Source organism: Centruroides sculpturatus, unplaced genomic scaffold (assembly GCF_000671375.1).
Source record: "Centruroides sculpturatus isolate CEXI.00-Female unplaced genomic scaffold, Cexi_2.0 scaffold183, whole genome shotgun sequence".
NCBI lineage: Eukaryota > Metazoa > Arthropoda > Arachnida > Scorpiones > Buthidae > Centruroides > Centruroides sculpturatus.
Window position 1 is genome coordinate 294,140 of NW_019384387.1, and position 26,558 is coordinate 320,697.

Consider the following 26,558-nt stretch of genomic DNA (forward strand, 5'->3'; position numbering starts at 1 on the left):
ATCGTGTGAAGCAAGATGAAAAATTATGTTTCATTAATAATAAAAACTAATTCTAAATTCATTAATAGTGTGCTATTAATTTTGTAAATATCCCACTGTATGGGCAAATTACGATTTAAATTACACTTAAGAAATAGTGAGATATCTGAATTTTTTTTTTTTTTTTTAAGTTTTATAAAAACAAAGTACAGCAAAATCTCAATTTAACAGACAAAATTTCTGGTACATATGTCATAAGAAAAAATTAACACCCTGTTAATTTTAAAATGCTTTTTATATCCAAGAGTCATTGCTCTTATGAACCTTGCATTTTTAATTAAACAAATGAATATTTTCCAAAAAATGTTTGTTTTTTATTTCAATTTAGATTCTATACTTATTCGTAAAAACTTATTGTATAATGAACTTTTGGTATTTTGACTTTTGGAAACTTCCTCACCCTAACTGGTCTATTAAATCACGGTTTTACTTTATTATAATCATACTATTATTAAAATTCATTGAATTATTTGTAAGAAAAGACAGTGTTGATGATTGTATAGGAAATCATCAACTAATGCTTTCAGACAACTCACTATTTATACATAACTACATAGATTTATTACAGATTATATAGAGATCTATGGTAAAATGTTTATACAGTGGAACCTCTTACTTTGAACATTCCAAAATTTGAACTAACCAAGTCATTTCTTAATCTCACCATGAAAGCATTTCTTGCATTATACTCTTGTGTTCAGTTTTAAATAACCCCTATTAACTGTGGCAACCAAGAAGAATGAGGAAGCAACAAAGCCTAAGATGAAGACTGTAGTAATAATGGACTGAGGTAAAAAAGGAATGTATAGTGAAGAACGAAAGCAGTACGAGTGTGGAGATCTAGTGACCACGTTTAAGATGCAGATGTCAATGGTGTGCACCATTCTTAACAACAAGGAAACAATAAAAGCAATAAATGTGGTTAAAGATGTGATAATATTGACCTCTGAGAAATGGAAAAATTCCTCCACGTGTAGATAAATGAGAAGCAATTGGCTGATGATATCATCTCCAAGAAAGACAAGTAGTTGCATAGTGACCTTTAGAAACAGGACATCTCCACTCTTCATTAAGGAACAGTAAATGCAATTTATTATTTAGATATTAAATTATGTGTATTTACTTTTACTTATGTCATTTTTAAACAGCAATGTTTACTGAAATGAATATTATTTAGGGTCTGGGAACAATTACAAGAAATCCTCATTAGTTTGAAATTCAAGGGATGAAATAATCACGACTTCGAATTATCTGAGATTTACGTATATCCATACACCATACAAAATGCCACATAACCGATGTAATTAAGCATACTGAATACGGATATGTACAAAGAATGCAATTATTATTAATTACTAATAATAATAACATAAATGTAAAGATAAACAGTACTGTACATATCTGGTGACAATTTCATAGGTCCCAGACAGATTATATAAAAAAGTAAAGCAGATTCCTCAAAATGTAGAGCAAATTATTTTTAAAGTGGCCCAAAAAGTAGTAAGTCACTCAAATCTAGAAGTGTAGAGCTCTACAAATATCTCAACCTGCTACTCGTAGCCCAATAACCTGAAATCCAGCCGTATTTTATGAGATAAGAGGAAAAAATGGCAGTCCATCGGTAAGGTGACATCAGAACATGTGTTACTGTAAAAGTAAAGCCATATTAACCAGATTAGAGTTGTTTTTGGTCTATTGTTCTCTTACAGCATGGAGGCACTTAGATCTAAATGCACAAGTTAGACATATCACAGTTTGGACACTTCAAATACGGTTACCTCAAAATTCGAACCAACCAAATTCTTTAACATGTAAATCTCTGTCTCCCATTATGAACTAACAGGATTTTGAACTATCTGAGCTGAAATTAACAAGGATTTCATGTACTTCACCTTCCATTACTTCTAGCAGGGAAAATCGAGTTTGAATGACTTGCCAAAACAAATTAAATTTGAACTACAAGGCACCACTGTATTTCCTACTTTTTAATATTACGTAATAAATGAATAAATATCTAAGTCAGTCATTAAGATTTTATTATTTCTAAAATAATGATCTTAATCTTTGACTATATCTTTTGTACCTGGCCTCAGACTTTTAGTTTATATGGCCCTTCTCAGAAAAATATTGAAGACCCTCACAATTAAAAGTGACTAATCTTTAGCATTAGTTTTAATAAAACTGTCGATCACTCCTCCAAATTATAACTTTTAATTTTAATAAACATAAAAAACTTCATTATAACAATTTTTAAAATAAATTTATAACTTGAAAATTTTTCAACTGCCAAATGCAGAACTATATTGTATGTGCAAAATCCTCAATAATGCTTTGCAAGATTCAGCTAAAATACCCCAATCTATTTATATCTTAAGTAGAGAAGCCCCTTAAAATGAATTGAGACAGGACAAATGGCCTTGCCAGATATTTAGGTACTATTGGATCTTGGACACAAACAAACTGCTTTAATTTCTAGAAATGCAAAACATTTATTCATTTACTTTGTAATAAAAGAAATTAAATCTTGACTTAAAAGAATTTAATTAATAATGAAACAGAAACTTTTATTAAATAATAAAACTTACCATTTTCAAAATAAAACCTGTGAAAATCCATTCCTTCAACTAAATTTCCTAATGCTTCAGGTTCAAAAGCAGTCATGTGAGGATCGCATAATTTTCTATTTTGTTGGAATAAATAAAGATTCAATTTGTGCAATCTCTTTTACAGATCGCAGCATTTGAAAGATAAGAAAGTCTTACGTATAAGTTGCATAATCTCCGTTATTAATTGATTCTAAAAGACATTCTGTCATCTTTATGATTTCTTGTTTGCGTGCTAAAGTCAAAAGAATCTTTTCAGTATTAAAATTCTTTTTTAATTTATGTATTATATATTCAACTTTATATTATAGAAACTTCTTATACTTAAATTTATATTTACTTTATTCTAAAATAATTATTGAATTTATATACTTATAACACTAATTTTAAGATTACTCTAAAAATTTTTATGTACACTACCTTGATATTCACCAAGCTGATTTTTCAGAAAAAAAACAAATGTTTTCGGTCTACTTCTAAGACTTGCTTCAGGTGAAAAATTTTTCTAAACTTGGAATTTCTAATATTTCAAATGCCGAAGAGCTCACACATCAATTTGAATTAAAATAGGATGCATCCAAGTGTAAAAGCATTAACTCTCTTGCTTTTGTACACTTCCTGCTTCCAAGTTACACCATCTACCTACAGAAGAGAGGGTCCTGATGAGTAGCCCATTGTCAGAGGACCTATGTGAAATAGTTATGTGACAATTGGAAGACAGGATTCTTCCTACATTCCTATCGCAAATTGCTATTTATGGGAGATACACTGATGATATTTGCATTATTTGGAAAGTCAAGCCTAAAATCGAAGAAATGAACGATAACCCATAAGGACTAATTCTGCAATTAGACCAAATTGATGAGAGAGTGCACATTTCTTAGATAATAGACTTTTCTTTCAATGGTAAGGGCTTTGATACGAGGATCTATTACAAACTGGACTTTATTCTGTTATATATACTGGCCAACTTCAATGATCCGTCAAACTACAGAGTAGCGACCTTTGCAGCCCTTACGAAGAGAGCCTACTCATTGCAGTACAACTGAGGACACTAGAAAGGAGGTGGGTTGCATCGCAGACATTGCTACCATACAAGGCTACTCTAAAGGATTGATCTATAAATTAGCCCACTAGCAAGAAACTAAAAGAACACAACAAACAGAGCACCCAATGATGCTCCAGTGGATAATTCTGCACTACAAGAATTTAATTATTACTGTGAAGCTGTGGCTTACAATCGTCACATGCACAATATTTATAAAGAAACTGCTTTGTATGTTAGTATAAGATTATCTTACAGATGTAATTCCTACCTGTTTAACTGCTTAGAAAGATAAGTATCCAATCGACTACAGCGGAGCATCGAGAGTATAAAAGATACCCCTAAGGAATAAAAGGTTCCAGAGGGACTAGATCTATATAGGTTCAACCCAAAGATCACTCAGAAAGCACTTAACAGAACACAGAGCTGATATAGATAGAGGGAGACAGATTATGCCTACTCAATATATGTGGGGGAGGAAGAAGCCAAACCTGATTTACAATGTGTTACATTAATTAGAACAACGGCAAACACGGACCAACTCAAAGTACTAGAGGTGCTTGAGATTTTTAAAGCAGAGACAATGTATAAACTTTAAGGAGAGATACATTTCACAAGCATGGCAGGCCCTCTTTGACACTTCATCATGACAAATGGTTTTAGAACTTTCACACTTGGACGCATCCTATTGGTTGCTTCTAGAAGATTTTCTATTTGAATTTACATGTGAGCTCTTCTGTGTTCATGTTAGAGCATTGAAAAATTAGAAGTTCCATGTTTAAAAAATTTTCACCTGAAGCAGGTCTTAGAAGTAGACAGAAAATGTTTGTTTTTTCTGAAAAATCAGCTGGGTGAATATCAAGGTAGTGGATTTTTGTACATTATGGTATATCCCAGTTTCTGGAGAAGTTTTATTTAAAAAATTTTTGTTAATGATGCAAGCAATATATATTAATTCTTAGATCCAATTCAAACTGCTTATATCAGCAAGAAAACTTTTCCAGGAAACTCAAGAATTTTCAGACATCTGCACAAGAGATAAAGCAGTTTGAATTGGATCTATATTTGAGGAGATCCTTTAACTAGTATATTATCTGTACATAAAATGAGCTAAATTAATGCAGATGCTTTAAAATTAAGACCGGGAGACTGACTGCATGACAACTGCAGAACAAGTTCTCGTGATATTTTCTAGAATTTAATTATTTAGCAATATTCAGAACGATTTCTAACTCTGGCAATCTGATTCGGCATTACTTTCAAAAACTCTAATGGTATGTACAGTACACTAGAGGGTTAAGTAAAATTTTAATTAAATTTTTTACAAAATAACAAAAAGTCACTGTTTATCTACATTAAAAACAATACAATATAGGTGCATTGTGACTGTATTATTATTCTGTACAAAATATCATATTCTAAAGAAAATACATAATGAAGAATAAAATCATATAAATTAGCAAAACAATTCATTAAGATTATATATTTTATAAAGGAAAACAAATTTTTAAAACAGTTACACATTTTTTTTAAAGTGAGCTTTCAAAAGTTGATGCCCTTTCTAATTTTTATACAGTGCAATCTGGGAAGTGGTGGCAACATGATTATGTACACTAAAAGAATAGGAATACTTTATTTAATGAGATTTGTTATTTGGAAGTCTAACTGTATTTCACATATTTCTCTCTTTGAGAAATTCTTCCATAGAATGTTAAAAATGTCTTTATATAATATGAACAGTACATAATTAAATACATTAAAAACTTAAGATATTTTTTCTAAATTTATTAATATTTTTTTTTTTATAAGTACTGATTCTATAAGCAGTTATCAACATTTGTTATTACATCATTATAATTATTTTATGGACATATCATAAAATTCAACCATCAATGTTAAATTGAATGAACTTGTTGATAATTAAACTATTGAAAATTTTTAATATACAAATTTTAAGAGTTCCATACTATCATGAACACAGTGCAAGTTTTCATCACATATATTATCTTAAATGACCATAGAAAAAAAAAGTAATGCAATCATTTATACATGCTTCAGTTGTGGCAACAGCACTTAAATGTTTCTGTAACATTTTCTAGAAGCTTTATCATCATTTTTTCTTTTTAAATCATAACCAACAATAGAGACTTACCAAGTTGTTTATATAAGATACTAATGCACTATAGACTACATAGCTATTCTCAATTTTTGCTATTTCATCATGAATCTAATGCATTTATTGTCTGCTGGGATGGATGAAAGATACAGGAACTATATAATTTATCTTGCAACTCAAATTGTCCTTGATAAATTATAAGAATCTGGATGAGTTTCAAATGCAGATCTCTCATGTTTACATATCTATAACTGATCAAGGAAAACCTAGAACTCCATAATCCAGTTATGTTATGAATTATTACCATCCCGCATGATCTAACTGATGATGACAACTTAATTTTCCAGAAATTAATTTTCTGTTCAACGAAAAAATCAGATTCACGAAGAAAGCTATTTTATTTATCTTTAATTCTCTTGAGGAATAAATCTTTTTCAAAATAAGTCTAATATCAATTTGTGAACTATTTTTAAATTAATGTGTGTAGTTCCAATTTGTTAGATGAGGCCTTTAAGTACTGTACATGGTTAAAAAAAAGTATCATCTTGACTTTGGGATGATAAAAGATTAGGTATAAAATTTTCTAATAAATGTTTTTATTAAATAGTTTTCCTTTATTCTTCATTTTGTATTTAAAAATTACTACTACTTATTTCCACCCATATTTAACCTGAATTCACTATTAATAATATTTATACTACTTATTATAAATCCTGTTTTCATATACACTAGAACATACATTATTCACAAGTAATCATTGAATAGATAACAGCAAATGTTCAGATTTTTTTAATATTACTTCAAGGTTTATTTTGTATATATGTATATATACATACATAAATTTTTAAATACAAACATAGTAACATATTTCAGACAATGAATAAATATACCCATTCCAATACCTTCTGAAGAGTAATATGGCATATGTTTCATAGTTAAATCTCCATAGTATTGTCCTACTAATATTTGGATGATTGAGGTATCAGCTTTGAGGGACACTACAGAAATCTCCATGATTTGACTTGTACAGTATATGTTGGATCCTGTTTCTTGTGGACACTAAAATTATCTTTTTCCATGCCCATAATGAATGAAAAAAAAAAAAGATTCTTTTAGTGCCCATAGACAAATACTTTGTTAACTATCATCCTGATGTTGTGTAAGATCCAGATTTATCACATTCATCAATTCATATTTTCGTATGAACATTAAGTAAATTTAATGTGGGCAGAGAAATTGCTTAATATATTATTAATAAAATTAGATGTTTTAACCTGCTAAAATAGTTATTATATTTTAAATTTCACACCATCCAATATATTACTATGTTACAAATGTTTAAGAAAAATTAATTTTTCATGACTACTTTCAGACATATTATTGTTTTCTAATTTTATGAAAGGCAATTCAGGGTCATGTTTCTTTATTATGAAATATATTTTTTAATTATCTAATTACAATTAAGTAAAAAGATGCTTTTTACTGTTATCTATTGCCTGATTACATGTTTAAGAATTTTTTTATTCAATAATACTATTTGTAAATATTTTAATGAATCATTATTTAAATAAATTAATAGTACATTTTAATTAACATTTATTCTGCATGTAACACTGTGTTTCTGTATTTAATAATGGAGAAGAATTAATGAATAAATAGATTGTGTCAAAACTTAAAATTTACTGTTAAAATAAATTAAGTATCTCTTAATTCATATAATGGAAGAAATAAATAATTTACAATTTAAAGCATTTGATAATAAAGTTCATAATGGGTAAGCATTTTTTCATTATGTCACCGATTGTCTTCAACAGTGGAAAAAGGACAAATGGGAAAAACCCTTTCTGCTTTTCTTTCTTTATTAATTTAGTTTATTTTATTCATTGAAAATTGGAATATGTTCAATTAAATGAAAAACAAATACTCAGTAACATCAATTTATAAGTTTTACTTGTTACTCTAAATCTTAAGAAGAATATCAGAAATCTATTTTTGTAATTTCTTACTTATGTTTATTGAATATTATAATAAATTAAGTTTAGAATACAGAAAGCTTAAGATAGAATACTCACGATCGACAATATTGCCATTATTGTTCTTTACAGCTGATATTTATAAAAATACGAAAGGAAATTTTAGAATAAAATTAATGATTGTAATAGAAAAGAAAAATTGTTTATATACATTCAACATTTCTTATTTTAAAATTAACTATTGAGAAATATTTATTTCATAATTTTATATTAATTTTTAAATTATAGCAAGAAATTAATGCTAATATTTTAAGTACAGAAGCACTATATATATATAGATGTTTTGTTTCATCCAGTGCAGGATTTATAGTTTATGGCTACAAAAAGTCTAACATATGAGAGGCCTTTATCCCTCAAGCAAATAACAATACACTATCAATAGTGATATTTCTTACTACAGTAGTGAGAAATGCCATGTATTGTCACAAGTTAAAAATATTAATATATATTGTAAATTAAAACAGTGAAACACTCAAATCTCTATACTTAGTTTGTTTAGCTTTTGTAAATCCAGCTCTGGCTTTGACATAGGACTGTACTGATGAATTTCAGTGTATATAAATAATGAGATATTAAAACAGCTGACATTTTTCTTGTAACAAAAACTGTTTATTTACACCTTATATATATATATCTAATTTCATGTAAAATGATACTTTAGTTCATGTGTGATTGCAAAAACTACTGGTAAAAATACTTATTGAATATTAGAAAACAGCTTTTGTAATATATTGAATAACAGTATTATTTTCATAATACAGTGTGACTGAAAAATCGCTCTGCCATAAATAGGGAAGCAGGAGGCGCTTCCGGGAACAAAGTAATGATAATGATAACACAGGAAGACTACACATCACCACTTCGCCTTTCTTCTTTTCTATCCTCATTAATTTGGTTTCTTGTGTGATCCACTGCCAAGCAGCTTTATGATTACAACGTATGACTAACATCATTGCTAAATATGTTCTTCATTTGGTATTAGTTTAGAATATCCATTAAGAATGTTTGGCTGTTAATTTTATTGTTATGAAATTAAAATGTTTCAGAAATATTTTGTTGTATTTATTATAAGAAGAATGAATAAATCATCTTTAGCATCTTATGACAACTGCAAATTGATTAATTGTAATTTATGCAAATTTTTTAAATTCTAATGTTTTCAATCATTGATCACTATTAGTATGTCTTAAGAAAAATTGCAATATTAAACTTTCATAAGCTTGAAAATAAATATCATACAAGTTCATAAAACTTGGTACCATGTTTAACCATTTCAATATAAAACAGTTACTTTGTATCAATATATTTATAAACTTGTATATAGTTCTTAAGCAATTTAAAAGGCAGGAAGGGATTGAATACACCTTTTTTGTACCTTAAATAGCTTTCATTATCATGTATTAGATATTTTGATTCTGAATTCAATTCAAGATGCAAATCATCAAAACCAAAAGTTTTTATAGGTGGTCAATGCATTGGCCCATGCTCTGGAGAGTCAAAATTGAACCCGAGTAGTTGAAAAACCCCAGCAATTTTTTGTGCGCAGGGTGGATTGTCCTGGATAACTTATGTTGAGCATTGGGTCATGGAATGGGGTGTATAAAGCCAATAGTTGAAATAAAATCTAAATATGTTCAGCAATCTACTTTTAGCAATTCTCAAATGGATAAATGAACCATTAATAAATAATTTCCAAATAAATGAATTTGTTTTAAAGTACAGGACATCACTTATCTAGCAATCAATAACCTGGCACTAATTTTGGCTAGCGTAATTTCAAGTTTCTTGGATTGCTACACCAACCTGCTGCTGCCATTTGGCAGTGTTCAACATTGCTGTTAGGCTTGATGTATGATTGTACCTGTATTTGTATCATTTATTTTATTTGTGCATCATTAAAATTTCACTTGCTTATCATTTAATTCTTGTTTTCTTTATTACTAAACTTGTACTGATTTATGGGGTATTTAAAAGATAGGATGAGATGATTTGCTGTTGGTTTAAGCATATTCCAATTTAACCACTCTGTGAACTAGCACCCTACAGGTCGCAATGATGCATGACTGGTGATGATTAACCTATATAAACTAAAACAAACTGTTTACTTTATGAATTCTGTTTTGAGTTGCAAAAATTATTAAAGAGTTTTAACACACTAAAAAATAAAAAAAAAGGCTAATTTGTAATGAAATTCAATATTCAATGATACTGTAACTTAAGACGATTTATAAAACTTTCTTCAAATTTCTATTAGAAATTTTAATAGGAGTATGGCTATTCCATGCTGATCTTTTCTTCCAGAATATAATAAAGGAATTAGAGCATTTAAGGAAAAGTATTTAACATAGTTATATCAAAATGGAGGTGTGTTTTATGTGCTATAAAATACAACAAAGTAATTATCAGGTTGGTTATGTATGTTATCACATACCAGTACATAATTTTTCATTTTTACATTCTAATGAAGCAACTGAATTTTTTTTATATTTCACAGTACTAATTGAATATGAACTAAGATTGGTGCTTCTATCATTAAAATGAATAATTTGATATGTCACCACAATTATGTAAAACCAAAACTGTAACGAAAGACCCCAGCTCACAAAAGAATATAATGGCAGTCTCAATTCTGCTCATTAAGAATGTGATCAGACAGTATGAGTAAGGAATCGGGATTTTTAATTCCCCGTGAAACTATGAAAATTTGTAAGGATCCATGGTAGATTCAAATCTGGATCTCTTGTGATAATAAACTAAAATGATTTCTTTAAAGAGATATAAATACTGTAAGATTGCAATTATCTGAGGTAAACTCATAAGCAGATATGCTACTTTTCTTATACTATATAATTCATAAAACCTTTGCCTTGAATGTACTGAGCACTAATACTGTGATACTTTTTAACCTTGACTGTACGAAGCAAATGGCCAATGCAGAGATGATGTCAGAACATTGCAGCAAAGAAGGGAGGAACTGCTATAAAACAAAAAAACTCTAAAGGACTTTTTAAAGCAGTTCCTTCTTATGTTAAAAATGATTAAATTCACTAAGATATAAAACAAAGCTTAAAAGTAAAACTATATAAAACTTTTATACATATAATTTAAACTCCAAAATAGTTGTGGCTAAGCATTTTATCCACATTTTCACTTATCTGAGGTAGCATTGGCCCACATTACCTTGGATACTTGGGGTTCTAATGTATATATATAAAAATTTTGATTTGCATCTTATAATTGAATTTTGTTTACAGTTGTAATTTATTTTTAAAATATTTTTTGTGTATACACAAGATTCTCTTTCATTTTAGAACTTTTATAAGATAAAGAAAAAGGTTAAAACAAAATCAATTATTAAAAAATAATAATAATTAAGCTTTTTAAAAACAAAGTCATTGAAAAAAAAAAAAAAAAAAGAAATAGTTCAAGACATTCTTCAACAACAATTTCACAAATCAGATTACCTTCATCTAAGCATTAATAATTTTTGTAATTTTACAATACAAGTAGAGTGTGAAATTTTTTATATTTCCCATTGCAGACCCTCACCCTATTTATAAACACAATTAATGCCAAACAATCAGTCAAGTTATTAAGCTATTTTTGGACTACATTAATGATTAGTTACTAATTAATTTGACTAGGGGTAGGCAGATATGCTGCTATCTTGTATTAATTTTAATAATTATAATGTATTAATTTTTAATTTAGAAATTTCCTATTATTGATCCTACTGATCCAAATAATCTGGACTTTAGATCTGGGTTCCATCGTCAAAATCTTTTATAATTAGTTTGAGCCAGATATGTCTGGTTTCATCCACCAGGATCAATATTTGACCATTCTATTTTGGACCAGACTGAATCCTGACAAGAACTAACATAAAAAGAGATCTTTCCATGTCTACAGGAAGGAAAGAATTACATAATATTTAAAATAAAATCAAATCAGAAATAAAAAAAGATAAAATTAATTCAACTTTTTCTTCCTATACAATATAAACAAAAGAATTTTTATGAATGAGAATATGTTTTCATTATTATTAAGCAGATTAACCATTTGCCATTATATTTATCACTTTTCTAGTATAGCTGCATATCAGAATACCTTCCAACTACTACATTAAATCTACTCTCTTGTCTAAATTGCTAGGTAAATGGAATAATATGGCAGATTAGTAAATTTATTTCATTGATTCGTAATCAAAGTTAAAAGTTCTTCTGATAACAATACTGTCCTTTATCTTTTAATTATGATGACATTCTGTTAGCCTGGAATCATCCATCAGGATTGATGTGGTGCCAGATTATTGAATATGCCATCTTATCATATGGTGAAAGTTTTTCAATTCCCTGGACACAATTTTATATATATTTGCATGTAAAACTGTATAAATTTACCTTGTTTAACACATTTCAATTTTTCCAGGCTATTCCTACTCTCGGTTGGCTTGAAGCAAGAACACCATTCTTGCTTTATACTCTTTTATTGTATATAAATACACAAATTGGGTATTTATACTCTATCAATGTACATGAACAGTAATGTACTATTGCCATTTCCATGATAATTATATAATTCTTACATGCTTTTTGAAATAAATATACTAAGTGAGAAATCATGCCCTAAACCTATCATAATTAATACTATGACAAAAAATTTTCCATTGCAATCTTTAATACTTAAATCTTACTTTCAATCTAGTTTATCACTTTTACATGCATTATTTTTTTAATCATAAAAATCATTTAGAAGTTATTTGGAAGTTCTAAAAGTGCTTATAAAACTATTGGGTTGTTCGGAAAGTAATTTCGTTTTTCTTTCCGTGGAAAAAAACACTATATTTTTATAATAAATAAATATTTTACTGAATTATATATCGACCATTTTGGTCAAATACCTGTTGTCATCATTTCTGGTAGTAGTATGATTTCACATTCATAAAAGTTTTGATCGTTGCTTACAAAAAACTGATCCAAGTGATTTTCAACATTGTCATTTCAAGTAAATGTCTTACAGTTAAAAAAAATTTTTATAGACCGGAACAAGTAATAATCTGAGTTTGCTCAATCTGGCGAATATGGTTGGTGTGATAGCATGTCCCATCTAAGTTATAACAGTTTCTGACAAGTTACCAAACTAGTGTGAAATGTGACATTATCATGGTAAAACACTACACCTGTTTTGTTGATCAATTCTGGTCACCTTTTTCTGTTTGATGATATTACTCAATTTGTTTACTCGATGACAGTACACTTTTGAATCAATTGTTAAATTGTCTGGTAAAAGCTCAAAAAAAAATTCCTTAAAATCCCACCAATAAGAGCATCTCTCTTTAAGAATATGTGGAACCCATATATCGCGCTTTGAAACGAAACCAATTCGTTTCAGGTAATCATAAACAGTTCAATTCGATAAATTTAATCTTGAAAAATTTAATGTTGTTATTTGGCAGTTTGCTTCAATCAGTACCTTTATTTTGTTTTCATTATGGCTTCAACTGGCCATCCAGAATGTGGTGCATCTTCAATATTGAAATTGCCAGAACGAAATTTTGTAAACCAGTTTTGGCACTGTTGTTCTGTCAACACATCTTCTTCGTACATGTACCACAATTATTTTCTTGCTTGAACAGCACTTTGATTTTTTGGTAATAAAAAAGCAAAATATGCTGAAAATGATGCTTTTGATCATCTGTATTTGATGGGACGCAAAAAATAAACAATTGCATGAAATCAAACAAAATTTTTTACAAATAAGCCTTAAAATGCTAGCTGTAAAAATATATAATGATAAGAATGAAAATGGCAGGAAAAATATGACTAATCCATCTAGTGGTAAAAAAAATGAAATTACTTTCCGAACAACCCAATAATTGAAATCTATCATGTTTGTTGCATTAGGCTGCATTTTTATGTAGATGTGAGTAATGCAAGAGAGAAAACTAAAGCAAACTAAAATGCACCTGTAGGAGTAGTCCTTGTTTTCCCTCTTGTTGCTTTCATGAAAAAGCAGGAAGGAAAAGTCTAATGAATTTTGTGTGTCCACAGGTAGCACTACATCCATCTGCTACATTTCCACATGCTGGCAACACACAATTGAATTGTGGATTTGCATGAAAAAAACATAAATGTTTCTTTTAAGAGAGAAGCAACTAATATTAATCTCAGCAGTCATGCTTTTATTTGGCAGCATTGCAGAAAGCAAGGCTGCCAAATTGTTGCAAATGTACCAACTCAAGTGAGGAGAGAAAAATATGAAAGTTCAACAAATTGAACTTTCAAGGAGGGAAACTGGTGCATTTCTCACATATTATACACAAGAATTTGGTTTCTCTCCTCTGCATAAACTGCATCGTAAGTGTGAATTCTGATCCCAAAAGATCTGTTTTGTCTGTTTTCCCTATTTTCACATCTGCACAAACATAACTCAGTCAACATGAAAAATACTTATTTAAATTGCTGCATTGTTATTTTACAGAATAAACATTTTTATTAAATTTAAACTGCTAGTTAATTTGTTCAACGAGCAAACAATCTTTCGAAATTAAGATTACAACAACATATTAACATTAAAATTGTAAAGAAGACTTTTTTTATTGATGAATTTTCTGTATTAAAGAAATAATCAAAATTTCACACATTAACAGTATTGTAAAAATCTTAAAATTTTTGAAATTTGACATGGAAAAAACCAAATATGGATTATTTTTATAAATTTCAAAGATATTTTCAAAAATATATTGTCTAAAAATTATGCAATCTCTAAAATATTGAAAATTAACTGTTTAAAAGAGTATTCATACTTTAAAAATTTTAACTACTTATAGTTCAAAGTCCTTCCCACTAAGCTAACATATATTGAAATCATTATTTATATAGTTAAGATATTAAATATTACTTAGTTGAGTGGAAAGTAATGTAATAAATAAAACTGAATATCTTTCATTAATATTAATAACATCAACATTTATCCAGAAATACATAATAATAAAAATATATGTTATTGTTTTTAATTTATGCGAGAATAAGCATCTATAGCAACAGAAAATTAACATTAATTTAAATTAATTCCATCTCAACTTTTAAGATATTTTTTGATTAAATAAGTTTATTGAAAATTAAACAGAAACACTTTTTTTTTTTTTAATACTTTTTGAAATCTTAAGTGACTTGTTTTGGATTACGTTCCATGTCTAGAGACTTGCACATTTAAGCTAAATTTTAAATATACCATTTTTCGGTAATAGTTGAACATTAAATTTCCATTTTGTTAACAATTTATTTGTTTAATTACTAAAAATATGCTAAACTAATATAATTTTATTCTAATGTAATAATATCTTTTAATTACAATGATTACACTTGCTTGATTCATGAAGAAGGACTTTAAACAAAAGCTATTATTTTTACTTTCATTATTCCTTTTAATTTATAATTTGCAGTTTTGCTTTGCTTTCTCAATAAACAGATTATTCCATATAAATTTTTTTTTTTAATTATTACAGATTACTTCTTATTCTTTAGCTACTCTCACCTGAGGTGGTAACACTTCCCAAAGACTGTCGAGAGACTTGTCCCAAGGATTCTTGAGTAGATTTCTGTGCAATTTTATTATCAGTTGTTGTTGTTTTGACTTTAGAAGAGGAAAAAAATTGCGGAAACAAAACTCATACACTATAACACAATGACAAAATACTATAAAGTAAATAGAAATTTTAAGAAGGGAGAACTTAAGCGAAATAATTTATTAACGAAATCATACAAAAAAAAAAAAAAAAGAAAAAAAATTTGTTCCTGGAGAATTTTTTTTATTTGCTTCGCTGTTAATTTTGCAAAAGTACTACTATTTTTTTATGCCAAATATATTTCTCCCAAATCTGTATACTCTTACTATATTTATTAAAACATTTTGATGCAAAATAGTTAGAGCATTATAGAAGAATGAAAAGGAATATTTTTAAAAAAATTATTTTAAATACCTACCATGCTCTACCTGAATTACGGTTTTACTCCTTTCGGGTGCGCAATGCATACTCTCTGAATAGGTCACACGCAAAAGAAAAGAAGCAAAGGAATTCAACATACATGTTAATTACTTATTCAAATGTTAGTTTAAAAATCATCATATTACATATATCTTAATAAAGAAAAAATAAATAAATTCATTTAAATTTAATCCAAAAAAAAAAAAAACAAAAAACAAATCAATATATTTAAACTTGAACTAGCAAATAATTCCGAACAAATGCCATAATGTAAAATCTTGAATTAATTTTAATAAAATATATAAAATTTAATCCAAATTTTTGTAGATAGAACATGCAAGTTTCTAAACTATCAAAATGCTTTATAATAAGTGCGATGAATCATGCTCTGTGCAATTCTATACTAGAAACAAGATATATTGAAGCTTTTATACAGTCAATAGAATTGAAAACTATTCTGCAGTAATAACATAGAATATCTACAAAATGCAAACACTAAGAAAAACTATTAAAGCCTTCCAGCATGCATTTAAATTCAGAATTTTGTCTTTGTTCTAAACCCATGACAGAAGAAAATATTTGATAAAAAGTTTAATGAAAATCAGTTTAAAATATGAGTATTTGGGGTATACTAAAGTAAGGCTCCTTTCAAATAGAATGATTTCAGCCACTGGATCAACCTTACAATAATTGTATCTAGTTTTCAAATTATCATTGATTAGATAATTATTTTTTATTATATATTTGTATTCTTCACTGAAGAACTCTTTAGAAAAACTTTAAAGTGTGAAAAAATGTTAATTAGTGAATCATGTTATTTTTTTGCACTAAAACAAATTATGGACTACAAATTTCTTCTTGTATTAATGTCAGAGTATTCATATTTGGAAACAATGATCATGTATTTGTTGTATATTACATGAATACTAAAAAATATGTAATCAAAATGTTTAGAGTGTTTCAAAAAAGATGGGCAAAACTTTAAGGGGTGGAATAACTCACCAAAACAAAACATTTCTTGTCATAGAATGCATGGTTGAATGTGAAGTGTTGAGGAACAAATACAGTAATGACTCATGACACAGAACGTGGAAAAAGTTTACTGTATTTGACATTCTCACCACCCTTGAATGACCTGCATCACGCCTGTCACTGAGGAAAGATCCCATCTTGCATAGTTGCTAGTGTTATCATGAATTTATAATATTGGGTCAGTCCAATCAGGAAACTGACCTGTTGGGAAAATGCTCCCAGTACATTTTTTTGTGTTTCCTTGGCATTGCCATTGGAGCTCCATATATGAAATGCATATCGGCCTTCTTGGCAATGGAGTAACGATCCATCTCTTCAGACATCGAAATTGTAAACAACTGTGTGTGTGATAAATGCACTTTTATATCACTTGCCAGAAAGATCCTCTTTTGACTTCACTGTTCAAATTCAACCAAGTATTATATGACAAGAAATGTTTATTTTGGTGTGTATTTACACCCCTTAAAGTTTTGCCCATCTTTTTTTAAACACCATGTATATACAAATTACATATAAATTCTATGTTTATATGACAATAAAATAATATTCGTAATAATTTGCAATAGTTCTGAATCTACTGTACTTTACATACATACATACATAAATATAAACACTACAATTTTTTACTTATGTAAAAAATCATTCAACAATGCCTCATTTTCAGCATTGAAAAATTTGGAATCTAACAATAATTGATATTGATACTAATGATGGAAAAAATAATAATAAAAGAATTTTGGTGTTTATTTGTGTTTTGCATCTTCATAAAACCATATCCTATCATATAAAATCATAATATGGTAAGAATCATCATATAATGTTATTTGCCCTGCTGAAATTGCCCCATGTGAAAAGAGCCAAATCAAGTTAAATGATCCTAATTTGGATACTTGTTTCTTTTATGTTTTAATTAATTTTAAAAATTTTAATGTTTCAGATAGATATTTACATGTATGTGAGTCTAACCTGATGAATTAGTTATAGTTAACCATATTTTAACTACAATTATGTAAACAATAAACAATGTTAATAAGATGCAGAAATAAAATAGTCCTAAACTCAATTTTTCACTGAATATTTGAGGAAAACCTAATGAAATTATAGCTAAAGAATTTTCCAAATAACTGCATTAATTGAGTAACAAAAGTTTTAGTTTTTATAAATTTTTAATATTTAATATATTTCAATTTAACAAAGAAATTTCCACCAAAAAACTTTATAAACTAAACTCACTCTCTTGGTTTTTGTAATACTACCAAATAAAGAAAACTTACAATTTCAATAACTCGAATGGTGATTACTTTGATGATGATAAATTCTAAATACTCCTTTTATCATTTACATATTCCTTAAAGTGGCATAATTAAAACAGAAACAATTAACTTAAATAAGAGAGATAAATTGATCCTGATTATTCCCTGTACAGCAATAATAGTTTGATAATCATATATTGAAGCACCAAGGAAATATATTGGGTACATTCCAGTATGCATCAATGAATGGTTTAATAAGCTTTTACTGAAATGTCTGGCAACCATATAAGATGGTGGAAGCAACAGCATTATATTGGAATTTGTCAAAATAAGTTTGGATTAATACAGACAAGTAGTAAAAATGATGTTAATAATATAACTGTGATGGCCATATTGCTTCATTGGTTCGAACTGGCACACACTGACAAGTACAATGTGTACTGGTTGCTGTACTGACAAACTTGTTAGTGAATATCAGAACACACCTTACTATATTGCAGATGCACTGTTCAATGTATACTAGAATGTACCCATTGATATATGTAATAAATTGGGCCAAATTTAATACTGTTTTAACCAAGTCACTTCATGAAAAGCTATGGAAGACATATTCCAAACATGCAGATATAACAGATCAATAAAAACTTTTTTTTTGGTATTTTGAAAGAATAAAGATCAAATAAACTTGTAATAACAAATACTTTTAATGGATGAATGAATGTGTTTCAAATTTTAACAATACAGGAAGGAAAAAAATACTAATTTTCTAGTCCAAAATCCACATAAATTTTTAAAATAACAGTTACAAATCAGCCATATAAAAGTTGTTTTGATTAGAGATGATGCTAAAAATATTTCTCTTTCATAATAAAAAAAATACATGGAAATTTAAATAAACTATCAAGACTTTGAAACAATATGTAACAACTTGAAAATAAATAAAATATAAAAAGTTAAGGCATTATTCAAAAGCATAATGAAAAATGACAATCTATAAATTTTAAATTATTATAAATAACTGTAAAGAATTTTAATATTAATTATTTCTAAAATATTATCAAGGAGTTAATGGGGATGTGTGCTTTAAAATTTTAAACATTGCAATGTGTGGATGGATAAGACGTAACAATAAATTATTCATGCATGTAAGTGCAGGTTGCTTCATTCCCACTAAGAAGAAAACACAGTGCTACATGCAGCTTGGATTATGCAATACTACTTATAGCATATGAAAATAATTGATATTATAGTTGATACAGTACTGTTAAGACTTTATAATTATCTTTATGACAATCATTAAATGAATAACAAATATGAAATTTTATATTTTATAACCATATAAACAATATTTTGCTGATATGTTAAAGTTTGAGAGATCACAGAAAAATTATCATAAATAGATATTTTCTTTAATTATAAAGCTATTTTTGTAGTAAGANTGAATAAATAGATTGTGTCAAAACTTAAAATTTACTGTTAAAATAAATTAAGTATCTCTTAATTCATATAATGGAAGAAATAAATAATTTACAATTTAAAGCATTTGATAATAAAGTTCATAATGGGTAAGCATTTTTTCATTATGTCACCGATTGTCTTCAACAGTGGAAAAAGGACAAATGGGAAAAACCCTTTCTGCTTTTCTTTCTTTATTAATTTAGTTTATTTTATTCATTGAAAATTGGAATATGTTCAATTAAATGAAAAACAAATACTCAGTAACATCAATTTATAAGTTTTACTTGTTACTCTAAATCTTAAGAAGAATATCAGAAATCTATTTTTGTAATTTCTTACTTATGTTTATTGAATATTATAATAAATTAAGTTTAGAATACAGAAAGCTTAAGATAGAATACTCACGATCGACAATATTGCCATTATTGTTCTTTACAGCTGATATTTATAAAAATACGAAAGGAAATTTTAGAATAAAATTAATGATTGTAATAGAAAAGAAAAATTGTTTATATACATTCAACATTTCTTATTTTAAAATTAACTATTGAGAAATATTTATTTCATAATTTTATATTAATTTTTAAATTATAGCAAGAAATTAATGCTAATATTTTAAGTACAGAAGCACTATATATATATAGATGTTTTGTTTCATCCAGTGCAGGATTTATAGTTTATGGCTACAAAAAGTCTAACATATGAGAGGCCTTTATCCCTCAAGCAAATAACAATACACTATCAATAGTGATATTTCTTACTACAGTAGTGAGAAATGCCATGTATTGTCACAAGTTAAAAATATTAATATATATTGTAAATTAAAACAGTGAAACACTCAAATCTCTATACTTAGTTTGTTTAGCTTTTGTAAATCCAGCTCTGGCTTTGACATAGGACTGTACTGATGAATTTCAGTGTATATAAATAATGAGATATTAAAACAGCTGACATTTTTCTTGTAACAAAAACTGTTTATTTACACCTTATATATATATATCTAATTTCATGTAAAATGATACTTTAGTTCATGTGTGATTGCAAAAACTACTGGTAAAAATACTTATTGAATATTAGAAAACAGCTTTTGTAATATATTGAATAACAGTATTATTTTCATAATACAGTGTGACTGAAAAATCGCTCTGCCATAAATAGGGAAGCAGGAGGCGCTTCCGGGAACAAAGTAATGATAATGATAACACAGGAAGACTACACATCACCACTTCGCCTTTCTTCTTTTCTATCCTCATTAATTTGGTTTCTTGTGTGATCCACTGCCAAGCAGCTTTATGATTACAACGTATGACTAACATCATTGCTAAATATGTTCTTCATTTGGTATTAGTTTAGAATATCCATTAAGAATGTTTGGCTGTTAATTTTATTGTTATGAAATTAAAATGTTTCAGAAATATTTTGTTGTATTTATTATAAGAAGAATGAATAAATCATCTTTAGCATCTTATGACAACTGCAAATTGATTAATTGTAATTTATGCAAATTTTTTAAATTCTAATGTTTTCAATCATTGATCACTATTAGTATGTCTTAAGAAAAATTGCAATATTAAACTTTCATAAGCTTGAAAATAAATATCATACAAGTTCATAAAACTTGGTACCATGTTTAACCATTTCAATATAAAACAGTTACTTTGTATCAATATATTTATAAACTTGTATATAGTTCTTAAGCAATTTAAAAGGCAGGAAGGGATTGAATACACCTTTTTTGTACCTTAAATAGCTTTCATTATCATGTATTAGATATTTTGATTCTGAATTCAATTCAAGATGCAAATCATCAAAACCAAAAGTTTTTATAGGTGGTCAATGCATTGGCCCATGCTCTGGAGAGTCAAAATTGAACCCGAGTAGTTGAAAAACCCCAGCAATTTTTTGTGCGCAGGGTGGATTGTCCTGGATAACTTATGTTGAGCATTGGGTCATGGAATGGGGTGTATAAAGCCAATAGTTGAAATAAAATCTAAATATGTTCAGCAATCTACTTTTAGCAATTCTCAAATGGATAAATGAACCATTAATAAATAATTTCCAAATAAATGAATTTGTTTTAAAGTACAGGACATCACTTATCTAGCAATCAATAACCTGGCACTAATTTTGGCTAGCGTAATTTCAAGTTTCTTGGATTGCTACACCAACCTGCTGCTGCCATTTGGCAGTGTTCAACATTGCTGTTAGGCTTGATGTATGATTGTACCTGTATTTGTATCATTTATTTTATTTGTGCATCATTAAAATTTCACTTGCTTATCATTTAATTCTTGTTTTCTTTATTACTAAACTTGTACTGATTTATGGGGTATTTAAAAGATAGGATGAGATGATTTGCTGTTGGTTTAAGCATATTCCAATTTAACCACTCTGTGAACTAGCACCCTACAGGTCGCAATGATGCATGACTGGTGATGATTAACCTATATAAACTAAAACAAACTGTTTACTTTATGAATTCTGTTTTGAGTTGCAAAAATTATTAAAGAGTTTTAACACACTAAAAAATAAAAAAAAAGGCTAATTTGTAATGAAATTCAATATTCAATGATACTGTAACTTAAGACGATTTATAAAACTTTCTTCAAATTTCTATTAGAAATTTTAATAGGAGTATGGCTATTCCATGCTGATCTTTTCTTCCAGAATATAATAAAGGAATTAGAGCATTTAAGGAAAAGTATTTAACATAGTTATATCAAAATGGAGGTGTGTTTTATGTGCTATAAAATACAACAAAGTAATTATCAGGTTGGTTATGTATGTTATCACATACCAGTACATAATTTTTCATTTTTACATTCTAATGAAGCAACTGAATTTTTTTTATATTTCACAGTACTAATTGAATATGAACTAAGATTGGTGCTTCTATCATTAAAATGAATAATTTGATATGTCACCACAATTATGTAAAACCAAAACTGTAACGAAAGACCCCAGCTCACAAAAGAATATAATGGCAGTCTCAATTCTGCTCATTAAGAATGTGATCAGACAGTATGAGTAAGGAATCGGGATTTTTAATTCCCCGTGAAACTATGAAAATTTGTAAGGATCCATGGTAGATTCAAATCTGGATCTCTTGTGATAATAAACTAAAATGATTTCTTTAAAGAGATATAAATACTGTAAGATTGCAATTATCTGAGGTAAACTCATAAGCAGATATGCTACTTTTCTTATACTATATAATTCATAAAACCTTTGCCTTGAATGTACTGAGCACTAATACTGTGATACTTTTTAACCTTGACTGTACGAAGCAAATGGCCAATGCAGAGATGATGTCAGAACATTGCAGCAAAGAAGGGAGGAACTGCTATAAAACAAAAAAACTCTAAAGGACTTTTTAAAGCAGTTCCTTCTTATGTTAAAAATGATTAAATTCACTAAGATATAAAACAAAGCTTAAAAGTAAAACTATATAAAACTTTTATACATATAATTTAAACTCCAAAATAGTTGTGGCTAAGCATTTTATCCACATTTTCACTTATCTGAGGTAGCATTGGCCCACATTACCTTGGATACTTGGGGTTCTAATGTATATATATAAAAATTTTGATTTGCATCTTATAATTGAATTTTGTTTACAGTTGTAATTTATTTTTAAAATATTTTTTGTGTATACACAAGATTCTCTTTCATTTTAGAACTTTTATAAGATAAAGAAAAAGGTTAAAACAAAATCAATTATTAAAAAATAATAATAATTAAGCTTTTTAAAAACAAAGTCATTGAAAAAAAAAAAAAAAAAAGAAATAGTTCAAGACATTCTTCAACAACAATTTCACAAATCAGATTACCTTCATCTAAGCATTAATAATTTTTGTAATTTTACAATACAAGTAGAGTGTGAAATTTTTTATATTTCCCATTGCAGACCCTCACCCTATTTATAAACACAATTAATGCCAAACAATCAGTCAAGTTATTAAGCTATTTTTGGACTACATTAATGATTAGTTACTAATTAATTTGACTAGGGGTAGGCAGATATGCTGCTATCTTGTATTAATTTTAATAATTATAATGTATTAATTTTTAATTTAGAAATTTCCTATTATTGATCCTACTGATCCAAATAATCTGGACTTTAGATCTGGGTTCCATCGTCAAAATCTTTTATAATTAGTTTGAGCCAGATATGTCTGGTTTCATCCACCAGGATCAATATTTGACCATTCTATTTTGGACCAGACTGAATCCTGACAAGAACTAACATAAAAAGAGATCTTTCCATGTCTACAGGAAGGAAAGAATTACATAATATTTAAAATAAAATCAAATCAGAAATAAAAAAAGATAAAATTAATTCAACTTTTTCTTCCTATACAATATAAACAAAAGAATTTTTATGAATGAGAATATGTTTTCATTATTATTAAGCAGATTAACCATTTGCCATTATATTTATCACTTTTCTAGTATAGCTGCATATCAGAATACCTTCCAACTACTACATTAAATCTACTCTCTTGTCTAAATTGCTAGGTAAATGGAATAATATGGCAGATTAGTAAATTTATTTCATTGATTCGTAATCAAAGTTAAAAGTTCTTCTGATAACAATACTGTCCTTTATCTTTTAATTATGATGACATTCTGTTAGCCTGGAATCATCCATCAGGATTGATGTGGTGCCAGATTATTGAATATGCCATCTTATCATATGGTGAAAGTTTTTCAATTCCCTGGACACAATTTTATATATATTTGCATGTAAAACTGTATAAATTTACCTTGTTTAACACATTTCAATTTTTCCAGGCTATTCCTACTCTCGGTTGGCTTGAAGCAAGAACACCATTCTTGCTTTATACTCTTTTATTGTATATAAATACACAAATTGGGTATTTATACTCTATCAATGTACATGAACAGTAATGTACTATTGCCATTTCCATGATAATTATATAATTCTTACATGCTTTTTGAAATAAATATACTAAGTGAGAAATCATGCCCTAAACCTATCATAATTAATACTATGACAAAAAATTTTCCATTGCAATCTTTAATACTTAAATCTTACTTTCAATCTAGTTTATCACTTTTACATGCATTATTTTTTTAATCATAAAAATCATTTAGAAGTTATTTGGAAGTTCTAAAAGTGCTTATAAAACTATTGGGTTGTTCGGAAAGTAATTTCGTTTTTCTTTCCGTGGAAAAAAACACTATATTTTTATAATAAATAAATATTTTACTGAATTATATATCGACCATTTTGGTCAAATACCTGTTGTCATCATTTCTGGTAGTAGTATGATTTCACATTCATAAAAGTTTTGATCGTTGCTTACAAAAAACTGATCCAAGTGATTTTCAACATTGTCATTTCAAGTAAATGTCTTACAGTTAAAAAAAATTTTTATAGACCGGAACAAGTAATAATCTGAGTTTGCTCAATCTGGCGAATATGGTTGGTGTGATAGCATGTCCCATCTAAGTTATAACAGTTTCTGACAAGTTACCAAACTAGTGTGAAATGTGACATTATCATGGTAAAACACTACACCTGTTTTGTTGATCAATTCTGGTCACCTTTTTCTGTTTGATGATATTACTCAATTTGTTTACTCGATGACAGTACACTTTTGAATCAATTGTTAAATTGTCTGGTAAAAGCTCAAAAAAAAATTCCTTAAAATCCCACCAATAAGAGCATCTCTCTTTAAGAATATGTGGAACCCATATATCGCGCTTTGAAACGAAACCAATTCGTTTCAGGTAATCATAAACAGTTCAATTCGATAAATTTAATCTTGAAAAATTTAATGTTGTTATTTGGCAGTTTGCTTCAATCAGTACCTTTATTTTGTTTTCATTATGGCTTCAACTGGCCATCCAGAATGTGGTGCATCTTCAATATTGAAATTGCCAGAACGAAATTTTGTAAACCAGTTTTGGCACTGTTGTTCTGTCAACACATCTTCTTCGTACATGTACCACAATTATTTTCTTGCTTGAACAGCACTTTGATTTTTTGGTAATAAAAAAGCAAAATATGCTGAAAATGATGCTTTTGATCATCTGTATTTGATGGGACGCAAAAAATAAACAATTGCATGAAATCAAACAAAATTTTTTACAAATAAGCCTTAAAATGCTAGCTGTAAAAATATATAATGATAAGAATGAAAATGGCAGGAAAAATATGACTAATCCATCTAGTGGTAAAAAAAATGAAATTACTTTCCGAACAACCCAATAATTGAAATCTATCATGTTTGTTGCATTAGGCTGCATTTTTATGTAGATGTGAGTAATGCAAGAGAGAAAACTAAAGCAAACTAAAATGCACCTGTAGGAGTAGTCCTTGTTTTCCCTCTTGTTGCTTTCATGAAAAAGCAGGAAGGAAAAGTCTAATGAATTTTGTGTGTCCACAGGTAGCACTACATCCATCTGCTACATTTCCACATGCTGGCAACACACAATTGAATTGTGGATTTGCATGAAAAAAACATAAATGTTTCTTTTAAGAGAGAAGCAACTAATATTAATCTCAGCAGTCATGCTTTTATTTGGCAGCATTGCAGAAAGCAAGGCTGCCAAATTGTTGCAAATGTACCAACTCAAGTGAGGAGAGAAAAATATGAAAGTTCAACAAATTGAACTTTCAAGGAGGGAAACTGGTGCATTTCTCACATATTATACACAAGAATTTGGTTTCTCTCCTCTGCATAAACTGCATCGTAAGTGTGAATTCTGATCCCAAAAGATCTGTTTTGTCTGTTTTCCCTATTTTCACATCTGCACAAACATAACTCAGTCAACATGAAAAATACTTATTTAAATTGCTGCATTGTTATTTTACAGAATAAACATTTTTATTAAATTTAAACTGCTAGTTAATTTGTTCAACGAGCAAACAATCTTTCGAAATTAAGATTACAACAACATATTAACATTAAAATTGTAAAGAAGACTTTTTTTATTGATGAATTTTCTGTATTAAAGAAATA

General features: G+C 28.0%; 1 protein-coding gene across 1 annotated transcript in view; it reads right to left on the reverse strand.

Moving 5' to 3' along the window:
* The window catches only part of LOC111618104 (calcium/calmodulin-dependent protein kinase type II delta chain-like), a gene marked incomplete at its 5' end in the record, with an annotated part of 158,040 nt that overhangs the window by 2,728 nt on the left and 128,754 nt on the right, over window positions 1-26,558 (reverse strand). Inside the window, 6 exons of the mRNA XM_023359551.1 lie at window positions 2,625-2,719; window positions 2,802-2,877; window positions 7,876-7,908; window positions 15,373-15,471; window positions 15,822-15,929; window positions 19,972-20,004. Coding sequence (XP_023215319.1) covers window positions 2,625-2,719; window positions 2,802-2,877; window positions 7,876-7,908; window positions 15,373-15,471; window positions 15,822-15,929; window positions 19,972-20,004 — 444 coding nt within the window. The remainder of the gene's footprint in view (window positions 1-2,624; window positions 2,720-2,801; window positions 2,878-7,875; window positions 7,909-15,372; window positions 15,472-15,821; window positions 15,930-19,971; window positions 20,005-26,558) is intronic.